Below are 27862 nucleotides of genomic sequence, written 5' to 3' on the forward strand. Positions count from 1 at the left end.
TGTATTAGCAAAATATTTTCCAAAAGTATTTCAGATGTATTGGCATTTCCTGGATTCTCTACACAAGTAACTAACAACTTCACACCAAATTTCAGTTAACAAATTATACTATCTTGTGTTGAGTGTTTGTTCAACTTTTCTTACAATTTATAAAACTTCACACAAAGAATTAAAGACCTTTCCCTAAAATAATGCCCCAACTGTCCAACACAATCTAGCTAGACTGCATCTTTGAGGAAAAATTTGCTCAACTGCATTAACCTTGGATTTGCGTTTCAGGGAGTAGCAGAAAAGGGTGGCCTTTTTTCGGAACTAAAGTAGAACTGGCTAAACATCAAAACAAGACAAAAGTTTAAAGAAATAATTTTAATATCAGTTTTATATTTATTTATTTTTCTTCAAAACAGATATTATTATACAAGATGAAACATTTTTTTGGTGTGTCTATAAAAAGACAATGAGAATAACGAATTTACACAGATGAAAATAGTTCATATATTCTTTTATATCCAGTAAAAACACACAAATAACAGAAAACATATAGAAAACAACAAAACAAAAACTGAGATCTATTGACAACCTTGAACAGTTAAAATCTGTTTGGATTCAGAAGTTAACTAACAGATTTTTAAAGAGTTCATGTTAAATATTTATTGACAATATTGCTATTATAAATTAATCTAATGCACACAGGAGGTGGCATTTAGAACTTCAGAGACTCCAGACCTGTATACAGTAAGCATTTCACTCTGTAATTTAGACGTGACTTCAAACTGCTTTTTTTTTTTCAATATGTCATTTTTTTGTTAAAAACTTCATTTTCCATAAATAGTAGATAATTCATAGAATTCAAAAATAAAATTGTTATTTCCAGAAGTCTAATTTTCAAACTTGTATTTGGTGACCCTGACCCTCGTTTTTATCAAAGTTTAAAAGTCCGCAAAGTAGTATGATTTACATAAAGACAAAAATAAGTCCCCCATGAATATTAAGATTTCACAGTATTCAGGCTAAAATGGTTGAACAATACACCCAGTGAGCCATTCTGAAATGCAAAAATCACTTATTCAGATTAAAAATATCTATATAGAAAAAAAACTGAATATCATGAATATGTTTTAAAGTAAAATGTAAATCAAATTGTGAAAAATATAACATTCAATCAATTCCGTTTCAAAATTTGGAAAAAGGGGAAAAAAAGTATTTTTAATAATTTAAATGCTAAAAGCACTGCTGCAAATAAATTCTGTCACAAGTTGTCATGCCTTTTTACCTTGCTAAATTTGCTAAATTTGTTTATGTATAGCATCTAATAATCTGTTTTGATAATTTTGGATTATATACTGTTTTTCAGTTTTCTTTTTCTACCTACTTTTTTTTATTCTAATAATACATATTTATAGAGTCAGCAGTTATTTATCAGATACATATGTGTGTGAAATAGTTTTCTATACGAGTATTATAAGGAAAAACAAACTCTACAAAACTGATCTTCTTAAAATCAAGAAAACAAAATACATGATATATATATATAGAATTAATTAATACGAACTAAATCACCACCACAATATACCAGACCAATTACGGCAAAGCGCCTAGCAGTACAAACGAACACGCACATGCCACAGCAAGTCCACTAACCCAATAAGATTAGTTTCGATACTGCTTTATATACGAGCCCGAATTGTACTACACATTCGTACTGGTTCAACATTTGCATATATATACTCAAATCTCTGTTTTCGTGTCTCACAAATCAGTAGTGACTTTTTAGTCTTTATAACTGATTGGGACCAGAGAAGCTATATTTTTTCTCTCTGAAAGTTACCTGGATCCCGAGGATACATTGAATATATATAGATTATTTGCGTTAAGGGATATAATTATATTCAGAACAGTTGACTTTTCCATACGTGAGATCCGCTAGGATACAAGTTCGCATTATAAATTATTATATAGTAGAGAAAATTAATTAATACGAACTAAATCACCACCACAATATACCAGACCAATTACGGCAAAGCGCCTAGCAGTACAAACGAACACGCACATGCCACAGCAAGTCCACTAACCCAATAAGATTAGTTTCGATACTGCTTTACATACGAGCCCGAATTGTACTACACATTCGTACTGGTTCAACATTTGCATATATATATAAGTGGTTTTATAAATAAGACTTGTTTGTACCACTGCTGTCTGATTAATATATTGGTTTTTTTTTTCATGAATTTCTATTTAATTTAGCAAAAAGTACAATGACTAAGTTGCAAAACTACAAAAAAAAATGTATATAAGGTACATACTCATGAGTTAAGACATGTATTAACAAAACAAGTTAAACATATCAGGCTTAAAAAAAAAAAATTAGGGAAGGTAGGTCAGAATTTTTTTATTTTTTTTTTATTTATTTTTATTATAAGTGAGACTTTTTGGAAATGATTTTTGTGTTAAAAAATTAATACAAACAAGCGAATGAAGTATTGCCATGCAATACAAAGTCCCCTACTGGAAGGCACCTAATTTTCTCTACTGCAGTATAACATAATGAACTGATATCTGTCAATGATGTATAAACAATATTGTACTACATATACAATATGTTATAACAACACACTTGGATTAAAATGTGCATATATAAAAACCCACGGTTGTTTTCATATTGAATTTTTTTGGCTGATTATAAAAATGTTATCATGTAAGTTATTTATAGTAACAACAAAGGGAAATTAATCTTTAAAAAAAAAAAAAAAAAAAAAAAAAATCTATATAATATAAGTCCACAAGAAACTCTTTACCAGGTAGAGATAGGTCAAAATACACCTAAAAATTGGATGTAACATGCATGCTGTACCACAGAAAAGTGGTCTCGATTTTTCTCTACCGCCAGTAATAAAAAATCTATTTATAGTAATAACAAAGGGACGTAATTCTAAAAACAAGGGTGCCTCATGGTGGTGAACATTTGGTCCAAGTTACATCAAAATCCCTCCATGCATGAAGAAGACATGTTCCGTACAAAGTCATTCCTGAATTTGACCTTTGACCTCTAAATATGACCTTGACCTTAGACCTAGGGACCTGGTTCTTGCGCATGACATGTTGTCTCATCCAGGGGAATATTTGTGCCAACTGATATCTAAATCCTGCTTTGCATGACAAAGTTATAGACCGGACAGGAAAAAAATCCTCTTGACCTTTGATCTCAAAGTGTGACCTTGACCTTTAAGCTAGGGTACTGGGTGTTGCGCATGACACGTCGTCTCATCATGGGAAACATTTATGGCAAGTAATATTGTAATCCCTTGATGGATGACAGAGTTATGGACCGGACACGAAACAGACCCTGTTCATGCTATGTTAACATTTGACTGCTAAGTGTGACCTTGACCTTTGAGCTAGGGGTCTGAAAGTTGTGCATGACACATCGTCTTATTATGAGGTACATTTGTGCCAAGTAATATTAAAATCCCTTCATGGATGACAGAGTTATGGACCGGACACGAAATTGCAGACGGACGGACAGACAGACGGACAGATGGACAGAAAAGTGCATTCCTATAGTCCCCGAAACTGGTTTTCAACCAGTAGGGGACTAATAAGGGGGTTATGCCTTTAGAGCATCAGTAAGTTGATTTCTAACATCACTGACCATGTTTAAAGAATAGAAAGTGCAGTTTTCTCCAAAGGGCATAAATATTCTCCAAAGGGCATAAAAAGGGTAGGCCAAAAATTTAGGGTAGGTCGGGATACTGGAAACAAACAATTTTTTTTACGCCTTATTATCATTCAAAGGGGACTAGTTTTTGTGGAGTTTGTCAAGTCTTAAAACTAATTCCATCTAACAAATGTAATAAACTTTCCATTTTTTTTTTATTTTTGGAATTCAAAATCAAAGAAATAATGTTTCTACAAGTGTTGTTTTGTCAGCAGTCATAAAGTATAATGTCAAAGAAATTAGTTTTCCAAATATACCCCGGTACTAAGAATTTACAAAAGATGTCCTACAAAAATTAAACAACTTGATATTTTATCAGGCACAGTAGATCTTACTTTCTTCCAGTGTAAATCAAATTAAACTTGTGTGAATAAATCAGTGCATAGCAATTTTTCAGTGTGTTAGTACAGGCAATATGAGTGTTTTTTGTTTTTTTCGTTTTTTTTATAAATTATTGCCAGAAATGGCCAAATTGTTTTCTTTTTAATTTTTCCCCTATTACAATGTACAAACATGTATCTGGAAGTGTTACCCTTTGAAGAACAAGAGCTGTCTGTAAGACGGCACACTCGGCTTTTCTAAGTGCTTGACTCTGAAGTAAGGGGCATGTCAAAATTCAAATTAGAGTTATAGGGATTGTTTCTCCTGATGTAGACTTTGATAGTAAATAACTAGTTTAAGTTTCAAGTCAAAAGCTTTGATAGTAACAAAGATACTTGATTTTATCAAAAACTTTAACCAAAAAATTCTAAGTTAAAAAGGGGCATAACTCTGTCAAAATTCAAATCAGAGTTATGGGGATTGTTTCAGCTCAAAACCATTCTGAAGAATTACTTCGAAAACTGACCGCCAGATTCAGAGATGAAGCTTTTCATAAGTAGTCTCACCCTTAGCAGCCATTTTTTGTTTGTTTTTGTTTTCTTTTTTTAATCAAGATGACTTTTAACCTCTCGGTAGAGAATAATATAAACAACTTTGGTACAGGGTCGCCAAAAAAGCATTCCTATGAAGTTACTGTAAAACTGGGCCAGCAGTTTCCGAGAGTGTTTCTCACTGTATACATATACGAAAACAAGAGCTGTCTCCATAGGATGACACATGCCCCCGATGGCACTTTGAATGAATAGTTATGGCCGATGTTAGAGTTTAGGACCTTTGACCTACGGACCTGGGTCTTGCGCGCGACACGTCGTCTTACTGTGGTACACATTCACGCTCAATAATTTTAAAATCCATGCATGAATGACAAAGATATGGACCGAACACGCCCATCAATGCACTATCATGAAAAATGACCTTTAACGTCTAAGTGTGACCTTGACCTTTGAGCTACGGACCTGGGTCTTGAGTGCGACATATCGTCTTACTGTGGTACACATTCATGCCAAGTTATTTAAAAATCCATCCATGGATGACAAAGATATGGACCGGACACGAATGCACTATCATGAAAAATGACCTTTAACGTCTAAGTGTGACCTTGACCTTTGAGCTACGGACCTGGGTCTTGCATGCAACACGTAGTCTTACTGTGGTACACATTCATGCCACGTTATTTGAAAATCCATCCATCAATGACAAAGATGTGGACCGGACACGAATTGACAGACAGACAGACGGTTCAAAAACTATATGCCTCCCTTCGGGGGCATAAAAATTTACCATGCGTTGGGACAGGGAGCAGGTGTAATGGGGGGACGGGAAAGTTGGAGAAGGGTAACAGGAATCAACAAGAGGGTCATGATGACCCTGGATTGCTCACCTGAGTAATATGAGCCACATGTTTCAAATGGCAAACTGGTGCTAAAATATTAAGAAGGTAGATCAGTAGGACACATTCATGGTAACTGAGAGTCAGTTTTAAGATCAGTGTGCAAAACTGTATATGTCATCCAAATTTCAAGGCTGTATCTTGAAAAAAACAAGAAAGTAGGTCTGTATGTTAAGGTCACAGTCAAGTGATCCCTAATCACTTGGGGGTCATCTGGTAATTATAATTAAACAGTCTAGGAAATATGATCTGATAATTTTTGAAGTATTTTTTTCTATATAACGCATCACTATAGCAAGTGACCCCCCGGACGGGGCCTCTTTTCACCCCAGGGGCATAATTTGAACAAACTTGTCAGAGATCCACCAGGCAATGCTACATACCAAATATCAAAGGCTTAGGCCTTGAACTTTCAGACAAGAAGATCCTTAATTTTTTTTTCCTATATAAGTCTATGTTAAACTTGGTATCCCAAGGGCAGGGCCTCTTTTCACCCTAGGGACATAATTTGAACAAATTTGGTAGAGAAACACTAGGAAAGGCAACATACTTAATACCAAAAGCCTAGGCCTTGCATTTTCAGGCAAGAAGATTTTTGAAGTTTTTTTCCTATATAAGTCTATATGTAAAACTTGAGACCCCCAGGGGCAGGGCCTCTTTTCATCCCAGGGACATAATTTGAACAATTTTGGCAGAGGACCACAAGGCAATGCTTAACATAAAAAATATCAAAGGGCTAGGTTTTTTGGTTTTAGACAAGAAGATTTTTAAAGTTTTTTTCCTATATAAGTCTATGTAAAACTTGTGACCCCGGGGCGGGGCCTCTTTTCACCCCTGGGGCACAATAATAATCTTGATAGAGGACCATAAGATGATTTCACATGCCAAATATCAAGGCTCTACACCTTGCGGTTTTGGACAAGAAGATTTTTAAAGTGTTTCATTTCGGTTGCCATGGCAACCAGAGTTCTGCATGGAATTCAATTCTTTGAACAATTTTGAAAGGGAACCACCCAAGGATCATTCCTGTGAAGTTTGGTGTAATTCTGCCCAGTGGTTTTCAAGAAGATTTTTTTAGAAAATGTTGACAAATGGACAACGGACGACGCACAACACACGAATGACATTGAGCGGTCACAAAAGCTCACCATGAGCCTTTGGCTCAGGTGAGCTAAAAAAAAACACAAGAGCTATCGGTAAGACAGCCAATGCTCGACTATTCTAATTGTTGTCCCAGAAGCAGGAATATTACCATAAATGTTAAAATATCTATAGAGATTCAATCCAGTATCTGCATTAGTTTTAGAGATAGTAACTTGCACGCAAAACTTTAACCAGGATTTTCTAAGTCCAAAATGGGGCATAATTTCGCCAAAATACAAGTCAGAATTATGGAACTTGACCCAGCGAGGTTGTAAATTGACCTAGAAAAAGAATAAATAAGCCTCAAAGCTATATGCCTTTAAGTAATAGCTATATGTACTTGCACTTTTACAACGATTTTCTAAGCCCCCTTTTGCGGGGGCATAATTTTGCCAAAATGCATGTGAAGAGTTATGGGACTTGATGCTATCACCTAGTTTTATAACCACAAAGACACATGTGAAGTTTCAATTCAATATCAGCATTAGTTCTGGAGATAGTAACTTGCATGTAAAACTTTAATCCTAAAGGGGGCATAATTTGGCTAAAATACATGTCAGAGTTATGGGACTTGACCTAGCGAGGTTGGTAATTGACCTCAAAAAAGAAAAGAAGTAATAAGTTTCAAAGCTATATGCCTTTAAATGATAGCCATATGTACATGCATGCAAAACTTTAACCAAGGTGTGATGCCGACACCGACGCCAGGGTGAGTAGAATAGCTAGACTATTCTTTGAAAAGTCGAGAGCGCAAAAATGTGAAGAGCAAACAGAGTTATACTGCCCATCTTTCACATAACATATTCATATTGCCAAAGCTTATCAAGTTCACTGCTTTCTTCTTGTTGAGAATTCTATGTATTCTAAGAACTGACAGTCATTATGAAAGGCCCCAAATATATATTGTAAATTACAGCTTCCGGGTATTACCGGTAAGTTAAAATTAAAGTGACTTAAATCCTACTTTGTAATGCCTTAAAGTCTTTTTCAAATACAAAGTGACATGTATATGGACAGATTCTTGCAATCAAAAACCTGAATTCATGAGCAGTCCCGTGAAGTCCAAATGGACTATCCTACAGATGATGTTGTATACTGAATAATGTACTCAGGATAGCACTGGTTATTATCAAATATGACAAAGATGCTTGGTTTATGTTCCCTTTCCACTGCAGAATGTGTATCACGTCCCTCTCTATCCTTAGCAGGTCGTCGCATCTCGTGCGTTCCCATACAAGAGCGTCCTACCAGGACACGTGCAAGAAACATGAAATGGTCATTATCACTGGTTTTATCAGAATCCACACCAAAATGAAACCCTCCAACATTTCCAGCAGAATTTCCTCGACTTCCATTACTGCTTCCGCCGGCATTTGAATTACTAAAACCCGTTCCAAATGAGAAACCAGATGTACCACTTCCTCCACTTCCACTCCCAGTAAAGCCTGAAGCAGATGTAGGTGGAATAGCTCTCACAAACAAATGTGCACCAGTATTACCTTGAAACATTGAATTTAACGCTGCTTTTTGCTGTTCTATCATCTGTTTTTGCGATTTCAACAAGTGTTGACGAAAGTCATTGACTGTCATGGCTCCACCACTTCCACTGTTTGTGGAGCCGGTTCCTGACACAGCTGGTGCCGGTGTTGCTCCTGTCAGTACTGCTGCTACTGCTGTCGTTGAAGGACCCGAATCACCTGCTTTCCTTTTCGGTGAACAAAATATACAGTTAGAAGATTTCTTTGAACCAGAACAAGAGCTGTCACCAGTTGTGGAAGAAACAGTGGATTGTTTTTGTTGGCTATGCAAACATGTAGGATCAGGCAAACTGATATAATCATTGTCATTTCTACTATGTGGTAATAACTTGTGTTTTTTCACAGTTGATGCTGCACCAAAAAGTCCTACATTGCTGCCAGATCCTTGATTCAGGTTGGCTCCTGAAGAACCAAATCTAAAACCAGTATTTGGATTGTTTGTAGATGCTGCCAAAGCAATTCCTGTGCTTGCATTTGATGTTGATGCAGATCCAAATGCAAAACTTGAATTTGTTGTTGTCGGCGCAGCACCCAGGTTAAAACCTTGATGATAGGCAGAAGCTGGTGACCCAAATGCAAAACTTGAACTTGGTTGTGAAGATCTGCTTGCTCCAAATGTGAAACCTGAACTTTGCGTTGTTGTTGTTGCTCCGAATGTAAATCCTGTGCTTTGCGAAGTGGTTATCGGAGCCCCAAACCTCAGTGGTGGCTTGTATTGAGATGCCTGTCTTCCAGAATTACCAAAAAACATTGCAAACAATCCTGATCCTGAAAGAGATACATAGATGTCAACTTTATATAATCATAACTATCAGAAAATTGGCAGTCAGACAAAGACATCGTATGAATGGAAGCATTGAAGGTCTATATGGTATTTTATATCCGACTCTGCACTGACTTTTATGTCATGCATCATTTGTTTTATTATAATGAATATGGCAGAAACTAAAATAACCTTACGTCCTTTTTTGGAATAAATATGTTAAAAAGGTACCCATGTAAATCATACATTTTTCAGTTCTGTAAAACTCCTTTAAAAATTTTCACTTCAGTAATACTTGACATTTTGAAATGTATCTGATGTAATCTAGAACCTCTACAGTATAGGCATCCCCCTTTAATTACATGAAATAACTGACCTCCAGAATTAATATTTCGGCCTCTTCTAGACAAGTTTCCTGATGAGTAACGATGTGAGATCACAGGACTCTTGGCAAAATATGTCCCTGAAATAAACAATGTTTTATGTTTTATCTTTAAATACACATTAAACCAGATTCTGAATAGAAAAAGAGTTAACAAATAATACAAAGCATGAGGTCTATATGCAAGTTTACCACATAGACTAAATTGTATCCTAAAAGAAAAGCTGTGGTCAATGATAGTAAAACAGTTTAATTGAATTACGGACAGATCTGTCAAATATTTTTTGAATATCTTGCTTTTGCAGTTTCCCTATTCATTTCACACAAACACAGCCCATTTAAGTCATCTGGCAACTTTCAAACTCTTGATGCTGAATGAAAATTGAAGGTCCCTCAATTGACATTATATCAAGCAGTGCCAGGCAACTGCATACACAAGGTTCAAACTAGATAGATATCTAAACCCCAAGTTGGATCTGAACCAACAGCAGTGTTGGGCAAAATAATCTACACCAGGAATCTTGTCCACTCTGTCAAGCAGGCCTCTAAACATAAACCCATATCAACCAATAACAAGCTAAAATGTATAATTATAAAGTCTGTGCAAATAGCAATGAATTCAAAAAGCAGCCAATCAACTCCCTCCTTACATATAAATCAACTAATTACCTTGCCCATACACTGTGCCATGTTTTCCACAAAGCCTCCAATCAAATCCTTCCTTGCATATGGCTTCAATAACATCTGCATGGGTACCATGAAACAATCTTTTTTCATTAATATTGAGTTCTCCAAGGTCAGCGACCATGTGACTTCTTGTCCTGGAATAAGATACCACAGTAAGTGCCGTAAAACGCATAACATTGCTCAATGTTTACAGGTAGTCAAAGAAATTTCAAGCATTTTATGCTTTATTATCAGAAACCTTTAGAGCCTTGTCAAGTGTCCTGTTAAGTTAGGTGATTGTATTTCAGTGTTCTTTTCTTATTAACTTGAAGCTGTCTGTAGCCTCAGTCACTGTGACCTTTACATACTGACCCATAAAACAGTACAGGTCAACTGAAAATTTGAAATTTGACAGTCCTTGCCCTAAGCACTCTCTAGCAACTAATCAGATACTATTTCAGCCTCATGGTCACTGTGGCCTTGATCTTTGACCTAATGACTCCAAAACCCAATGAACTCCTCTATTGGGTACAGGTAATAATCCTTTTAAGTCTTCACTTCTTAATTGTATGTCAGTCAGTATACAAACTGGCCAATGGGTTAACCCACTTCAGTAACATACAAACTCAACTTCAGATTGCAGATACTTTTCCGGGAAAGTTTTTAACAGTCTCTCCTATATATCTTTACATAAATCAAGCAACTACAAAAGAACAACCTTTGATTTTTAAGTAAATGCCATCCTAGAAAAAAATTTAATAATAAAAAACTTACAAAGAATATTTTTCCCAGAGTCTCTCATTCTGAATTCTGAAGATCTTCTTTACTGTTGATTTCATGTGTTTGTTCATAAAATGTACAACATCATAAAATTCTGCCGAGGTTGAGTCAAGTTCAACTAAGGTATGGCTCTGCAAAAACAATTTCATACATATTAATACTTATTAAATGACTAACAAAAGGAATCAAATGAAACAAGAGCTTTCCATAAACTGTGCACTTGACTATTTGACAACGTCTGAGTATAACAAGGGCCATAACTTGGCAACATTTACGTAACTGAGTTACTTTATTACAATTTATAATAAATTAGAATTTTATTAAAGCAATGATAACAACTTGCATACAAAACTTCAACCAAATTTTCTAAGCCAAAAAAGGGCCATAATTTGCATAAAATCCAACCAACTTGGTGATTTCAGTGGGTTTGGTGACTGGAAAGCACTGTGTGAAGTTTCAGTCAAACACATGATGCTGTTACTGAGATGCAGCTTGCAAGCAAAACATTAACCAAATTTTCTAAGTTGAAAAAGGGTCATAATTTGAATTAACCCTTATCATGATGGACACAATAGATTCCGCCTTTGCGCCCGCCGCCCAATGTAGACCATGATCAGTCTGCACATCCGTGCCGTCTGATCATGATCTGCACTCTTCGCCATTCAGTCAGTATCCTTTTGGTAAGCACCCATTTTAACAGTAATGGTACTGTCTAAAATTGAAAGATGGACAACTTCATGACAGAAAAGCAGGGTAAAGGTAAAATTCATCCAAACACAATGTATCTTTGTTACTTCAGTAGGACTGATGACTGGGCAGCATTGTGTGAAGTTTCAATCCTATAAATTAAGTTGTTACTGTGATACAGTTTGACAGCTGCAATCAAAACTTGAAACCGAATTTTGTAAGGTGAAAAAGAGCCATTATCTGTATCAGTTTCACACAAGAGTTATCTAACTTGGTTATTTCAGTAGATGACTAGGAAGTCTTCTGTAAAGTTTAAAGCCAATATATGCAATGGTTACAGAGATATGAACTTGCAAACAAAACTTTAACCAAGGTAAGTAGAAAATCTCTCACTATTCTTGAATAATCGAGCTAAAAATGAAGATTTTTAGTCACTGAAATTCATCCAATATCCCATGAAATCATTTAACCTCAATGGAAGAATTTTTTTTTTGTTATGGCTAAAATCTTTTTTTCATGTGACAATGAATAATTAGTGAATTTTAAAGGTTAAAATAAACTGGAATATTTTGTTATTTAGAATGAGTTTCCAAGAATAAAGCTCACCATAACACCAAGGCAAATATGACCCCCATAAATATCAATGATAAGATAGCATTTTTAGACTAGCACTAATTAAGCTTCTAGGGTAGGTTACAACTTAAGACAAACCAGATCATGGCAGAGAAGATTCGCTCTTTACCCCACACCCACAAATTTACTCCACAGCCTTTTCTTAGAAACACTGAACAGGCTCAAAAATTGTTAATGTCCACAAACAAACTTGATACAACATATAAATGCCTGCTACATACCTCAGATTTACCATCTATACAGTCTGTGTCAGCTGTGTCACCATCTGACCATTGCGCTGGTATATTGACCACATTTCCAGTAACTGTTGATGTCCACTGTTTGGTACGTATACACAAGTCGTGTGTTTTACGCTCAGTCCACTTTTTATCACAGTAACGGCAGTATGCCTAAAATAAGATGAATTTATTTTGTTTTTATTTATGAACCAAAATATTCCTAACAGCGATTTTAACACTGAATAAAATCATTGTTGGATGCAAATGAGGGTGATATTTTAATTCTAAAACTATAACATGGATTATTATCTACATGCATGATGATTGTCCTGTAAAACAAAGGAGACTGATACTACTGTGAAATCATTAATATTCGTGGGGGACTAATTTTCGTGGATTTCGTGGTTGAATCAATCCACGAAATTTTATCCCAACGAACAAGTAAAATTCCCACTCATTTTATATTAAAAAAATGAAATCCACGAATTCATATCCCCACGAAATTGCCATTTTGACCAAAACCACGATATTTCATGCCCACGAAATTAAATGATTTTACAGTATGTGTTATTATGCAACATAACAGCTGTTTGTTCTCCACAATTATATCATAGCATCAAATGTCACCGTGGTGTGAGAAGAAACCCATACAAAACAGGACACTGTCAAGGATATAGATTATAATCCTCGATACTGTGTTAGAATCAAAATAATAAAACTCAGTGATTTCCCCTTGATTAAAATCATTGTCATTCATGTGCTGTGTCCTCCCGATATAACTCCTTTATATCTAAACTCTAATTCTAACACGACCCGATTTGTTTTCCGATTAAACAAAGAAGGCTAAAAACTGTGTTATTATTCAACAATTCCATAGCGTTAGACGGCATAGCAGCGCCCTGGAAAAGAAATCAACAGAAATCAGGCAAATATTTGATGGATATCGTCAAGGACGTAGATAATATTCATTGAAAACGTGTTAGAATCGAAATAATATATCCCAAACAGTGATTTGTTGCTGAATAAAGTCACTGTTTGGAGTTTAGATGCGAAGGAATTATATCACGAGGGCTGTAAACAATAATTTTATTCAGTCATGATATATTATTTCTTGAACAGCAAAACAAGGTAATCAATTATCAAAGCAGATAAAGTTGAGTATCCCAACATTTCCTGGAGAGTAGTTCATAAATATGTGGCTAAAGTTACAGACAAAATTTTGAACAATAATATATTTTTTTATTACATTCTCGTTTCTATTCCCCGTTAAGTTACACTGGTACCGAAACGTCAATATTTTTCCATACACTGATGCGTGAATTTCATATAGGGTGCGTGACGTAATTCAGTGTGTGTTTTTGCACTAGTTTTTTCTATTTAGTTCAGAATTGTGAATCCTATTCAGGCTATTGAAAATATTTATGATATTTACAAAATATTTATACGTGTAGATGCGTATGTAATAAAAAGGTTATTATCTTTGCATCGGGAAATATGCACTCGTTCTTCAGCGGAAGAATATTGCGCTCCTAAAGTCGCGCAATATTTCCGCTGAAGAACTCATGAATATTTCCCGATACAAAGTTAATAACCTATAAATATCTTTCTTTGTTTAAAATATACAAAAAAAAAAAATTTAAGCAACCAAATGAATGTGTAACTGCTGCTAGTATAATCGAGATCCTATAAATCCAGAAACATGTATCCGACTTACCTCCTTACATTGGACACACTGAAATCTTTTCATACTCATATCCAACACAGCGGAGAAGTTACACCCAGGACATCTGAAAGGTAAAGGTACTTACTGATAGGAATATCTACTTCATAGCATTTTATCATAATTACATAAGCTACATTATTTAAACAAAAGAAATAGTGTAGTTACTTTGTTTGAAGTGGATCTGTTCAGAGCAGAGATTCAAGACTTCAATACCAGAGGTACTGTGTGCAGAGCTGAGATGCAGGACTTCAATACCAGTGCTCAATGTACTGTCATGAAATGAAATTATTGTTTGGAGAACAGTCTACCAGTAATTGGTAGTTTCTAAGTACAAATTTGAAACTGACAAATAGCATGGATGCATTCCACGGATGTCTCCAAATTAAGTTTAATAATTGTGGTTCCAGGGTACAGCAACCTGATCCTCTCTTTTTTTCTGCTAAATCAGTACCATTATTTATTTATTTATTTGGGTTTTACGGCGCGCCAGCACAGTATAGGTTATATGGCGCCAAACAGGACTACAAATAGTACCATTCTTTAAAAAACAGTCCCACTGCATGAGTGATTTATGCAAAGAAAAAGAAACAATCAAGGAAGATTAAGGAACTGGCTGTGACTATAATGAATTTTGATTCACCAGTTACTTTTTTAAATTGTCAAATTTTATACTGATTGTACAAAAGATGACCAATTTATAGACTAAAAACAAAACACAAGTTATTTTCATGTTTTAACAATGTAACAAGAGTTATGCAAAAGTTAGGACACTGGCCTTAATGTCTAGGTGAACATGTTTTGTAAAGTTAGGTCACTGACCAAAATGTCTAGGAGAACATGTTTTGTAAAGTTAGGACATTCACCTTAATGTCTAGAAGAACATGTTTTGTTAAGTTAGGGCACTGACCTAAATGTCTAGGAGAACATGTTTTGTAAAGTTAGGACACTGGCCTTAATGTCTAGGTAAACATGTTTTGTAAAGTTAGGTCACTGACCAAAATGTCTAGGAGAACATGTTTTGTAAAGTTAGGACATTGACCTTAATGTCTAGAAGAACATGTTTTGTAAAGTAAGGACACTGACATTAATGTCTAGAAGAACATGTTTTGTTAAGTTAGGGCACTGACCTAAATGTCTAGGAGAACATGTTTTGTAAAGTTAGGACACTGACCTTAATGTCTAGAAGAACATGTTTTGTTAAGTTAGGGCACTGACCAAAATGTCTAGGAGAACATGTTTTGTAAAGTTAGGACATTGACCTTAATGTCTAGGTGAACATGTTTTGTTAAGTTAGGGCACTGACCAAAATGTCTAGGAGAACATGTTTTGTAAAGTTAGGACATTGACCTTAATGTCTAGAAGAACATGTTTTGTTAAGTTAGGGCACTGACCTAAATGTCTAGGAGAACATGTTTTGTAAAGTTAGGACATTGACCTTAATGTCTAGAAGAACATGTTTTGTTAAGTTAGGGCACTGACCTAAATGTCTAGGGGAACATGTTTTGTAAAGTTAGGACATTCACCTTAAATGTCTAGGTGAACATGTTTTGTAAAGTTAGGTCACTGACCAAAATGTCTAGGAGAACATGTTTTGTAAAGTTAGGACATTGACCTTAATGTCTAGAAGAACATGTTTTGTAAAGTAAGGACACTGACATTAATGTCTAGGTGAACATGTTTTGTAAAGTTAGGACACTGACCTAAATGTCTAAGAGAACATGTTTTGTAAAGTTAGGACATTCACCTTAAATGTCTAGGTGAACATGTTTTGTAAAGTTAGGTCACTGACCAAAATGTCTAGGAGAACATGTTTTGTAAAGTTAGGACATTCACCTTAAATGTCTAGGTGAACATGTTTTGTTAAGTTAGGGCACTGACCTAAATGTCTAGGTGAACATGTTTTGTAAAGTTAGGACATTCACCTTAAATGTCTAGGTGAACATGTTTTGTAAAGTTAGGTCACTGACCAAAATGTCTAGAACATGTTTTGTAAAGTTAGGACATTCACCTTAAATGTCTAGGTGAACATGTTTTGTTAAGTTAGGGCACTGACCTAAATGTCTAGGTGAACATGTTTTGTAAAGTTAGGACATTCACCTTAAATGTCTAGGTGAACATGTTTTGTAAAGTTAGGTCACTGACATTAATGTCTAGGTGAACATGTTTTGTAAAGTTAGGTCACTGACCAAAATGTCTAGGAGAACATGTTTTGTAAAGTTAGGACATTCACCTTAAATGTCTAGGTGAACATGTTTTGTTAAGTTAGGGCACTGACCTAAATGTCTAGGTGAACATGTTTTGTAAAGTTAGGACATTCACCTTAAATGTCTAGGTGAACATGTTTTGTAAAGTTAGGTCACTGACATTAATGTCTAGGTGAACATGTTTTGTTAAGTTAGGGCACTGACCAAAATGTCTAGGTGAACATGTCTTGTAAAGTTAGGACATTCACCTTAAATGTCTAGGTGAACATGTTTTGTTAAGTTAGGGCACTGACCTAAATGTCTAGGTGAACATGTTTTGTAAAGTTAGGACATTCACCTTAAATGTCTAGGTGAACATGTTTTGTAAAGTAAGGACACTGACATTAATGTCTAGGTGAACATGTTTTGTAAAGTTAGGACACTGACCTAAATGTCTAAGAGAACATGTTTTGTAAAGTTAGGACATTCACCTTAAATGTCTAGGTGAACATGTTTTGTAAAGTTAGGTCACTGACCAAAATGTCTAGGAGAACATGTTTTGTAAAGTTAGGACATTCACCTTAAATGTCTAGGTGAACATGTTTTGTTAAGTTAGGGCACTGACCTAAATGTCTAGGTGAACATGTTTTGTAAAGTTAGGACATTCACCTTAAATGTCTAGGTGAACATGTTTTGTAAAGTTAGGTCACTGACCAAAATGTCTAGGAGAACATGTTTTGTAAAGTTAGGACATTCACCTTAAATGTCTAGGAGAACATGTTTTGTAAAGTTAGGTCACTGACCAAAATGTCTAGGAGAACATGTTTTGTAAAGTTAGGACATTCACCTTAAATGTCTAGGTGAACATGTTTTGTAAAGTAAGGACACTGACATTAATGTCTAGGTGAACATGTTTTGTTAAGTTAGGGCACTGACCTAAATGTCTAGGAGAACATGTTTTGTTAAGTTAGGACACTGACCTAAATGTCTAGGAGAACATGTTTTGTTAAGTTAGGACACTGACCTAAATGTCCAGGAGAACATGTTTTGTAAAGTTAGGACATTCACCTTAAATGTCTAGGTGAACATGTTTTGTTAAGTTAGGGCACTGACCTAAATGTCTAGGAGAACATGTTTTGTTAAGTTAGGACACTGACCTAAATGTCTAGGAGAACATGTTTTGTTAAGTTAGGACACTGACCTAAATGTCTAGGAGAACATGTTTTGTTAAGTTAGGACACTGACCTAAATGTCTAGGAGAACATGTTTTGTATGAAACATGTACTAGTATAATTTACTGCTGATATTTATTACACAACAGGAGAGCTAGCATGGGTACATCCTTGGTGGTCATGATTAAAAAAGTTTCAGAAACAAGAGTATTAATTTTGGTTTCAATAATCAATGTCCTGATTATATTAGGAAAAGAAGCAGTCCAGAGCACTTCTAAAAGTATAATTTAATGCTAGGCAGGCATCAGAGTAAAACTATCAATTTTTCTACAGGCAGCTGAAATTGATTCCCCATAAATTACCCCACCATTACTGAACTTTTGAATCCTAATCATAGAAGATATTTGATCTAATAATGTGAAGACTTTATTTTACTAGCTGTCCAAGATAAACGTACTTGACAGCATCTTTCATGTTCTCTAGAGCCTCCAGGGTTTCTTTTTTCCATTTGTCTTCTAGCAAGTCTAGTACAATGGCTGGCAGTGCCTTCCTTAATTCGCCTGAAAACACAAGCTAATTATGTGTTACTCAATACGATTACTTCTGCATTACAACACTTTAATGATAAATCTGCAGTATGTGTTTAACAAGAGCATGAAAAAGCTTCAATAGTACACTTAAGTCAATGTTTCATTGTGAAATATAAATACAATATAATATAACCTACATACAGGGAAATTTTTCAAGTGCATTTTCAACTTAGAGTTTTGCTAAGAAAGACCAATTTTTCATACATAGGCTGAATTAGCTTTGACTTTATTCAGATAAATCCTCTCACAAAAACAAGAGCTGTCCGTAACACAGCACGCTCGACTTTTCTCAGTGCTTCACTCTGCATTAGAGCTTTGCCATTAAAAAACTTTATCAAAACAAGAGGGCCATGATGGCCCTATATCGCTCACCTGAGTACCACTGCTCTTAATGATAAGATCAAGTTTTGACATAGATCACATAAGCATATACTTTAAATATTCATTTACATAAAATAAAGGGAGGTAATTTGTCAAAAATTCAGTCAAAAGTTATCTACCCTGATTGTCCAAGTCCATCTGATGACATAAATGACATTTCAAATCAGTATCTTCATTGGTTACCGGGATACACCCATTTTAATTTGAAACAAAGGGAGGTAATCTGACATAAATCAGTCCATAATTATCTACCCTGATTGTCTCAGTCCAACTAATGATAATAATGAAATTTCAAATGAGTCCTATAAATATTTACTGGGATAAATCCATTTTTATTAAAATCAAGGGAGGTAATCATGCATTGGTATATGCATGTAGAAGATACAGAGTACAAGCCTTACAACAATATATTAGAAAAGTAAGTAAAAGTAGAAATTTCTTACCATGGAAGACATAAATAATGTTTCAAACCAATCCCAATAAAAGCTGCTAGGTATATTCATTTACATAAAAAATAAAGGGAGGTAATTTGTCATAAATTCAGTCAATATGTATCTTCACTGATTGTCCAAGTCCATCTGATGGCATGCATGGAATTTCATCAGTACCTTCATTAGTTATGGAGATATGTCCATTTTAATTTGAAATAAAGGGAGGTAGTTTGACATAAAATAAGTCCATAGTTATCTACCCTGATTGTCTGAGTCCAACTAATGACTATAATGAAATTTCAAATCAGTCCTATAAGTACTTACTGATATAAATCCATTTTGATTAAAATCAGGGGAGGTAATCAGATATAAACAACTCCAGAACCTATGATTGAATCTGACAGATTCATCATGGAATTCAAGATTTATTGTTGTTGAAGATCAAACCATAAATGAAGTCTCTATATGGCTGCAAAAGCCAAAATAGCAAATTTTGAACATTTAAGGGGCCATAACTCTGGAACCCATGATGGGATCTGGCCAGTTTTCGAAAGAAACTGAGATATTATGCCTATACAAGTTGAGTGCAAGTTTGATTAAAGTTGATTGCAAAATGCTGTCTCAATCGTGTCCATAAGCAAACAATAGCAAATTCTGACCCTTTAAGGGGCAATAACTCTGAAACCCATGATGGGATCTGGCCAGTTTTCGAAAGGAACTGAGATATTATGCCAATACAAGTTATGTGCAAGTTTTATTAAGGTTGATTGCAAAATGTTGTCTCTATCATGTTCACAAGCCAAAAATGGCTAATTTTGGCCCTTTAAGGGGCCATAACTCTGGAACCCATGATGAGATTTGGCCAGTTTTCGAAAGGAACTAAGATATCATGCCAATACAAGTTGTGTGCAAGTTTGATTAAAGCTGATTGCAAAATGTGGTCTTAATCATGTTCACAAGCCAAAAATGGCTAATTTTGGCCCTTTAAGGGGCCATAACTCTGGAACCCATGATGGGATGTGGCCGGTTTTCGAAAGGAACCGAGATATTATGCCCATACAAAATGTGTGCAAGTTTGATTAAAATCAAATACAATATGTGGTCTCTTTCGTGTTCACAAGGAAATTGTGGATAGACGGACGGATGAAGGGCGATCACAAAAGCTCACCTTGTCACTACGTGACATGTGAGCTAAAAATTCTAAGTTAAAAAGGGGCATAACTATGTCAAAATTCAAACAGGGTAAGGGGCATTGTTTCTTCTGGTGTAGAATTTGATAGTAAATAACTATTTTATGTTTCAAGTTAAAAGCTTTGATAGTAACGGAGATATTTGACTTTATCAAAAACTTTAACCAACAGCAACAGCAACACTAGGGCGAGTGCAATATATCTACTTTTTTTTCGTAAAGTTGAGCTAAAAATCAATTAAATGTTCCCAGAATGTATAGAAATATTTCATTACTTAAAAATGTCTCAACCTTTGGTACAGTAATATACTAGTCTAAACAAACTTAAATTTTAGTGAACCTCTCAGGGAAATCAATTTCTCCCTTTATTTTTTTGCGGGTGACCTATTTTTCCAATGAAATCTGCTAAGTTCACCAAGTATTCTGAATGAAATGCAGAGTGCACAACTTACTCAATGGAACAGAACTGGTACAGTCTTTTCCTGGACATTCCACAGAACCTTTCTTTTCTCCAACAAGAATTTTCTTGGTGGAAACCTCGACACACCTCATACAGACAATGTGACCGTCGCAACACTGCACCACATTGTTATGACCTTCCTCCTTCTCACATGACTCACAAACCATTGGAGGCGGCGGCACAATTGGCTTCTCTGAGGAAAGTTTATATTACAAACACATTAATATATACTTTGCTTTAAAATATCTTTATTGTGCTACACACTGTCATGAAAACTTTGCTAACATTTCTCTTATAAAAAGTTGGATAATCTTACAAAAAGGGAAAATTAGGAATCTGCATTAGAGAGGTTATTCATTTATTATACATAACAAGTTTCATTTCAATTGGATGAAAACTGAGGAAGGAGTTAAGTATTCAATGTAAAGATGTAATTAAAAAATTTTCTGTGAGATAAAAGGGCCATAACTCCATAATCAAGTGATGTATAACAAGTTTCATTTCAACTGGACTGAAACTGATGGAGTTGAGAACATAACTGTGACAGGCTGATGGTTCAAACACTACATGCCTCCCAGGTTCTTTTACACTTAGGGGACACAAAAAGAGCCTCGATCCCTGATGTCCATGTCTTTCAACAAATTAAAACAGCTGCTACAATTAAGGTAGAAGGTCATCTATAGATAATTTCTGGCAAATTACTCTGAAAACAAGCCTGCTGATTTATACTTAGAACTTTAAAGAACAACATACAGCCATCTAGGAAAAACCTTTTTTTTCTCTCCTTTTTTTTTTGTTGGAATTAACGTCGCACCGACACATGATAGGTCATATGGCGACTTAGGAAAAACCTAGCCCCACATCCTGGCAGACATGTACTTCTATGAATCAAGATGGCTTTGTAATGAAAAGTTTTGATAGGTAATCCCATGGAATATTTGTGTGAAGTTATTTTGAAATTCAGCCATCAGTGTCTGACAAGAGGATTTTAAAAGTTTTTTTACGAATGAATATAAACAAAAAGTACCATGCTATCTGATGAGAATGTATATCAATGGATCAGAATAATCTGAATCTTGGCTGACAGTCGCCAAGAATTATATGTTTGGAAACTGTCCTAAATAGTAAAGTTAAAAACATTAAAATAACCATCTTACTAAAGTAACCATTTAAATACCTTCTTCCTTAACTTGAACATTAATGTCAATAGGGCCATCTCCATAACATATAGGTCTTGCAGAGTCACGGAACACCAGCTCCTGAAATCATATCATACATATGTTCAATACAAAAATGTTAATCCAAATTTACTCAAATGTAAAATTTAAAATGCCTGAATTTAGGTACGGTAGACTTTCCTGGAAGAACTGTATGCTTGAACTGAGAAAAAATGAAATTCTTTGGAAAATACCTGATCTGTACCATCTGCTACAGGTGACGACGATTTCTTTTGGGTGGACTTGAACCTGCACGCTCCAGACACTGGTTGCTTCCCTTTACCTTTTACAGGTAGAATTCTGTCCTTTACCCTGTACGGTGATACTCTCTTCAGATGGTTTTTAACCTTCAACAGATTTAGAGAAATTGTTATTACTGATATTATACTTCATAAATGTCAAAGATTTGGTAGGGTGTATTAAATTTCATTGCCAAATTAAATCACATTATACAAAGGAAAAAGACTAGATCATCAACATTCAAGTTTTAACTTCATGACCTCCTAAGAATGATTTATATCTCAGATCTTGGCTTTGTATAATTAGAAATTTATCCACAAAATGATGTCATAAATAAAATACCGGTAGTCTACAAAAATAACTTTAACATGAACATGCATATTCAATATTTAACATAGAAAAGGATACTCTTGTTTAATTCAAGAATTATCAAATAAGTAAAAACATGACCATCTCTTTCTTTCTTTAGCATTTCTTTAGATACATGTACATGAAAAAGTCTACACTCACCTTGACCTTAGTGGTTGCTGACCTATGAAAATGATCATCATCATCATCATCCTCATAATCATCATCATCATGAATATTATTATCAGTATCCATACTGTTATCCATATCACCAACATCTTGTCCACACATTTCCAGTAACTCATCATAAGCAAGATCATCTGAGTCTTCCTTCTCTGGTCTGTCCAACAGTGGTGGTTTTACGTCTTGGTTTTCATCTTCTACCGGACTTTCATAATCTGGTGGATCACTGGGAACCAATGACTTGGAATTCAACTCTATCTCAGTCTGAAAATTATACATATATCAATCATCAGTTGTGATGTTTTATGTAGCAGATCATTACAGCAGTTTATAATAGAGCTGTCTAATGCCAGCAGACTCGACTATTTGGAAATTTTCTATCTTATACAAGCTTACATACAAGAGCTTTAGCAAACTTTTCTTAGCTGAAAAAGGGGCATAAATTTGCCAACATGTAAGCCCAGGTAATGAAACCTGCCAACTGAGATCATCTCTCAATGTCAAAGATGTGTGGAGAATCTGAAAACATTTGGCCAGGTAGTTCCTGAAAAACATGCTTACAGCCAAGACTTTCACAAAATATCTGTGTTAAAAACAGGCATAATTTTTAACAAAATGAAAGCTAGAGGGAGATAGGAAGGAAAGGGAAGAGGGAGAGAAAGAAAGAAAGGGAGGGACAGAAAGGAAGAATAATTGGGACACAAGAAACTGAAATTATTCTTACCAAGTCATCATCAGTATCAGACAACACAACTACTGGAGCATCCTTTGTGGTCACAACTGCTGAAAGTAGAACATACATGAACAGCACACATTGGATCAGTCATACACTCAATTACTTTAACAAGGCAGTCTGAAAGACAGCTATATCCCCCGTTGCTGTTATGGATGATGAAAGGATTGATGGTTCTGAGTGGAGGCATTGATGTTGTTAAGTATATTTTATCATCTAGGTATGACAATATCATTGAATTCGAAAATCCTTCAAGGGGTTTAGGAGATACAGAGCGGACATAAAATGGAAGGCTCAAACTTTTGACTTTGAATTGTGACCTTGACCTTGAGCCAACATGGCTGACTCATGAGTTCTGCACATCATCTTGATGAGGTGATCATTTGACCCAAGTTTCATGAAATTAGGAGACACAGAGCGGACACAGTGTTATGGGGCGGACGGACAGACGAAGACCATTCCTATAACCCCTCACCACTTGTGGCGGGGGTTTAAAAATGCTTCATCCATATGTGGCAATTATTCCATTCTTGCTCACATGTATTTACTTATTTTTATTGAATTACATAAAATCTTATCCAGTATGGTGGTTTCTTTTGTGATATTTGAAACCTGTGCACTTGGAGCGTATACTGTAATTCATCATGTCAAACAAGAATTTACAAAAAATATAATGCTGTTACATGTTGAAGTTGGTTACAAACTCATAAACAACCATACTCTTTCAAAATGTCCCAAATTTCATTAAAGTAATTCTCTATTCACAAAATTTGGCTAAAAAGGGATAAAATTTACAAAGGAAATATGCCATCAAAACTGTTTATTGAAAACTTATTAAGATATTTAAACAAGAGGACCATGATGACTTTATTGCTTATCATAGTTTCACAACGCAAACATGTATTACAGTATAACAACAAACAATTCTGTCGAATTACTTTGAAAGCCTGTAGATTCAGAGAAGAAGATTTTCAGTTTTTCATAGAGCCATGTAAGGAAAACAACTGTCCCCTGCAGACATGGTTTATTTTTTTTTTTGATAAATGTAGATGGCTTTAATAATTTTTGCAGAAGGTCAAACAAGGAACATTTCAGAGAAATAATTTGGAAAATAAGCTGCACAAGCAAGAGGAACTGTTTGGCCAATTTTTATAAACTTCCACCGTATACTTTCAGATGTGACGCTGTTTGAAGAAAAGTATAGTGAGTGGTCACAAAAGCTCACCCGAGTACAAAATGCTCTGAGTTTCTAATTTCTGAATGATATTTATTATCAGCGGTATTACAATATATTTGCAAAAATCCTTGTTACAAAAGAAGTGAATCACTTAACAATCCATCACTTCTCTTTGTCTAGTGTGACAATGAACTATTGAGACTGTTGTAAATATGAAATTTAGAAAACCTACTTTTCTCACCGGTAACTAAGGATGATGATGTAAGTGGTATAAAGCGGAAACTCTCAATATAGTCACCATCTGATGATGTGACACTCTCTGTAAAACAAACAATATTCTTTTTGATGTCAAGACATTGTTTTATAGTTTTTTTTTTTATTTGAAATGCAGAATATAAATATAATATTGTGTGATAAGGCTGAACAGTCAGCTAGTCTAGCTGATAATCTGAACAGAAATAAAAAAAACATTCAGTCATGGAATATCTGTCTTTCAAAGATAATCTTAAGTTTATATTATAAGGTTAAAACTAAGCAGAATTTTGCTAATGACATGAAAGTTACAAAAAGTTATGGAATAACAAATACAAAAATTCAGATAAATTAAGAATCTATGTTTTTTGTAAAGTTGGGAATCAATGTTTCTTGAATTCACTCGGAAATATTTGTATCATAAATATAAATTGTAAGACATTAAATAAGCAGTCACAAAAATTCTTGTACCACCACTGGGGGAGGATCAAATACAATAGTTCTAGTAGAACAGTCTGCTTAAAACTAGTGTACCTTTATTACTGGGTATATCAATATATTTCTTCAACTCTTCATCATCCGAAGATAAAAGTTTTGTATCTGTCAAATCTAAGTCTTCATCCAAGTCTGAAAATGCTGGTGAACCACTCAAACCTACAGAAATCACTGTCTTTTGTGACATGCTTCTGGCTTTACTTCACTTTGGATATCAACAGCAACATCAACTACAAAATAGAGAACATATCTATTCAACAACATGGGTCTGAAAAAAGCTGTCGAAATCAATGCTATTTTAATTTTCCTGATCCATGTATAAAGATTTCCTTCACTAAAAAACTGAGTGAATGTTACCGGTAAACCAAAGTAGCCTTAAGACTTTGTACTTCAGAATATCATTAAATAATGTGCACAATAGCACATGTTGAAATATTTATATGTTACTACATTTGCATTGATAAATATGCAAACGTTCTGCAGTGGAAATATTATGCAACCACAGGAGCATAATATTATTCCACAAGAGAATGAGTGCATATTTCTCGAAGCAAATCTGAAGTTGCTTTATTACATACCCACTAAATGATAACTGTAATAAGAACAAGGCAGTCTGAAAGACAGCTAAATCCCCCACCACTGTTATGGATAGTGAAAGGGTAAACCTCCTGCACATCATCTCCATGAGGTGATCATTTGACCAAAGTTTCATGAAAATCCTTCAAGGGGTTCAGAAGATACAGAGTTCAAACCTTTGACCTTGAGCTGTGACCTTGACCTTGAGCTGACAGCTGAATCATGAATTCTTGATGTGGTAATCATTTGACCCATGTTTAATGAAAATCCTTCATGGGGTTTAGGAGATACAGAGTGGAAACGAAATGGAAGGCTAAAACCTTTGTGACCTTGCCCTTGAGCTTTCATATGCAGGTACAGGCTCATTCTACTTTTTTTAGAAACCACTGTCTCCCTACTTTTGAAGTATTTTTTTATTTTAATGACAAAAATGAATATAAAGCATGTTGGTTATTTTTAGAAAAACATATGTGACCGATATTAGTTGTTTATTTATTCTTTATGGTATTTCTAATTATAACTTTCTTTTATTATGACCAGGGATAAGGATTTATTGCTCTCTATTTTCTATTTTCTTATATTTTTATTACTAAGGGCATTGTATTTATTATTTTTTTTTTTATTTCAGTTAATTGTCTTATAATTTCAGTATATTTCTTTTATCATTTTATCAAACCTAATTATTTAAAGTTAACCATTTCCAATATAACTCCTTCAAAATTCACGATGATTTTAAATACAAGTTTTCAAAGTCAAAGATACCATAAAAATGCAAAAATGCCTAAAATATTAAGGGGACAAAAATTACCAAAAGGGGGACGAATTGACCAAAATGGGGACGAGTTGACCAAATTTTATCATGAGGGGGACAAAATGACCAATTTTGGGGGACAAAATGACCAAATTGGCGACGAGTTGACTGGGGACGAGTTGACTAGGGGACGAGTTGACTTGATACTGAAAAAAAATGCGTTACGGCAACATAAGCACCTTTTCCTTATAAGAGTATATATAGGAAAAAAAAATAATTTTTTTCGTTTTAGGCAACAGTGTTTTTAATCTTTTTGATTATACAGATTTGTATGATAATGATAATCTTGTTTATTATACATCAATCAGGCTAAATAAGTGGGCATATTATATAATGGTTTTACTTTTCTGTAAATATATATCTGATTTCTTGAAATGACATAAAATACAGTATATGAATTTGTTAAGGTACAAAACTAAAATAAGGTTAATCAAAATTTTCAATGACTTTAGTGATTAGTATGTTTGTAGAACTTTTGATAAGCAATGCAATTGTGTGTTTAATATTCTATAAATATATATCTGATTTCTTGAAATGACATATAATATAGTATATGAATTTGTTAAACTAAGGTACAAAATTAAAATAAGGTTTTAAAATCAAAATTTTCAATGACTTTTAGTGATTAATATGTTTGTACATAGAACTTTTGATAAGTAATGCCATTGTGTGTTTTATTGTTCTGTAAAAATATATATAATATATGATTTATTGATATGACATAATATTATGATATAGTATGGATTTCTTAAAAAATCAATAAATAAGGTTAATTAAAATTTCCGTTGACTTAATTGATTAGTATGTACATCTTTAATAGTCTTTAGTGGCCCATAGTGCCTCCTTAGCGGTCTTTGCTAGGAAAACTGCCTGAAATAATTTACTCATATCTTTTTTATTTTAACATTTAATTCTTAGATTTTTCTTAAGGGCCCTTATTGTACCCTAAGTCACCCCTTAGTGGTCCTTAGTGCTCACTTAGAGGTCCTTAGTGGTCCTTTGTACCTCCTTAGTGGTCCTTAGCGGTCCTTAGTGGTCCTTAGTGGTATATTGCAGGACCCTTTTTTTGGAGGGGCAGCACCCATATGGGCAACAAGACAGGACGGGCACCTGTGCACAAGACCTCTCGAATAAAATTTACCGAAATCGCATCCATGAATCCGGCGTCCAGGGGTTCGTGTTATGAGTCTGCTACTTAGGATACACCTATATTCACGGCTATTCATGAACAGGTTTTTGTTTACATTTTTTCGTCTTAGATCTCCTTGCTAAATAACGCTCAGGCAAAAACTTCTTAATTCGCCAATAATTCGTTCGTATGATATCCGTATTAAAAAAAGGTTAGCTACGTACATCAGTTTCTATTTTGGAAAACTGGTAAATCCAAAATTAGTCACTTTCG

General features: G+C 34.7%; 1 protein-coding gene across 7 annotated transcripts; it reads right to left on the reverse strand.

Moving 5' to 3' along the window:
* Positions 1-351: 351 nt before the first annotated feature.
* On the reverse strand, positions 352-27862 carry LOC128550319 (uncharacterized). Of its 7 annotated transcripts, none has more exons than XM_053529152.1 (15): positions 27814-27862; positions 25113-25303; positions 24559-24645; positions 23141-23199; positions 22396-22680; positions 21840-21992; positions 21606-21687; positions 20421-20621; positions 17835-17937; positions 14014-14086; positions 12303-12470; positions 10756-10892; positions 9985-10136; positions 9310-9396; positions 352-8938 (listed from the first exon to the last, which is right to left on the reverse strand). In XM_053529152.1, the coding sequence occupies exons 2-15, from the start codon at positions 25258-25260 to the stop codon at positions 7704-7706; spliced, it is 2970 nt and encodes a 989-aa protein (XP_053385127.1). In that variant the 5' UTR covers positions 25261-25303; positions 27814-27862; the 3' UTR covers positions 352-7703. The 7 variants fall into 7 exon arrangements, with proteins under 7 accessions (XP_053385127.1, XP_053385126.1, XP_053385129.1 ...); XM_053529151.1 differs by having other exon boundaries at positions 27705-27824; XM_053529154.1 differs by lacking the exon at positions 27814-27862 and adding an exon at positions 27602-27770 and having other exon boundaries at positions 24568-24645.

This window comes from Mercenaria mercenaria, chromosome 17, assembly GCF_021730395.1.
Source record: "Mercenaria mercenaria strain notata chromosome 17, MADL_Memer_1, whole genome shotgun sequence".
Classification (NCBI taxonomy): Eukaryota; Metazoa; Mollusca; class Bivalvia; order Venerida; family Veneridae; genus Mercenaria; species Mercenaria mercenaria.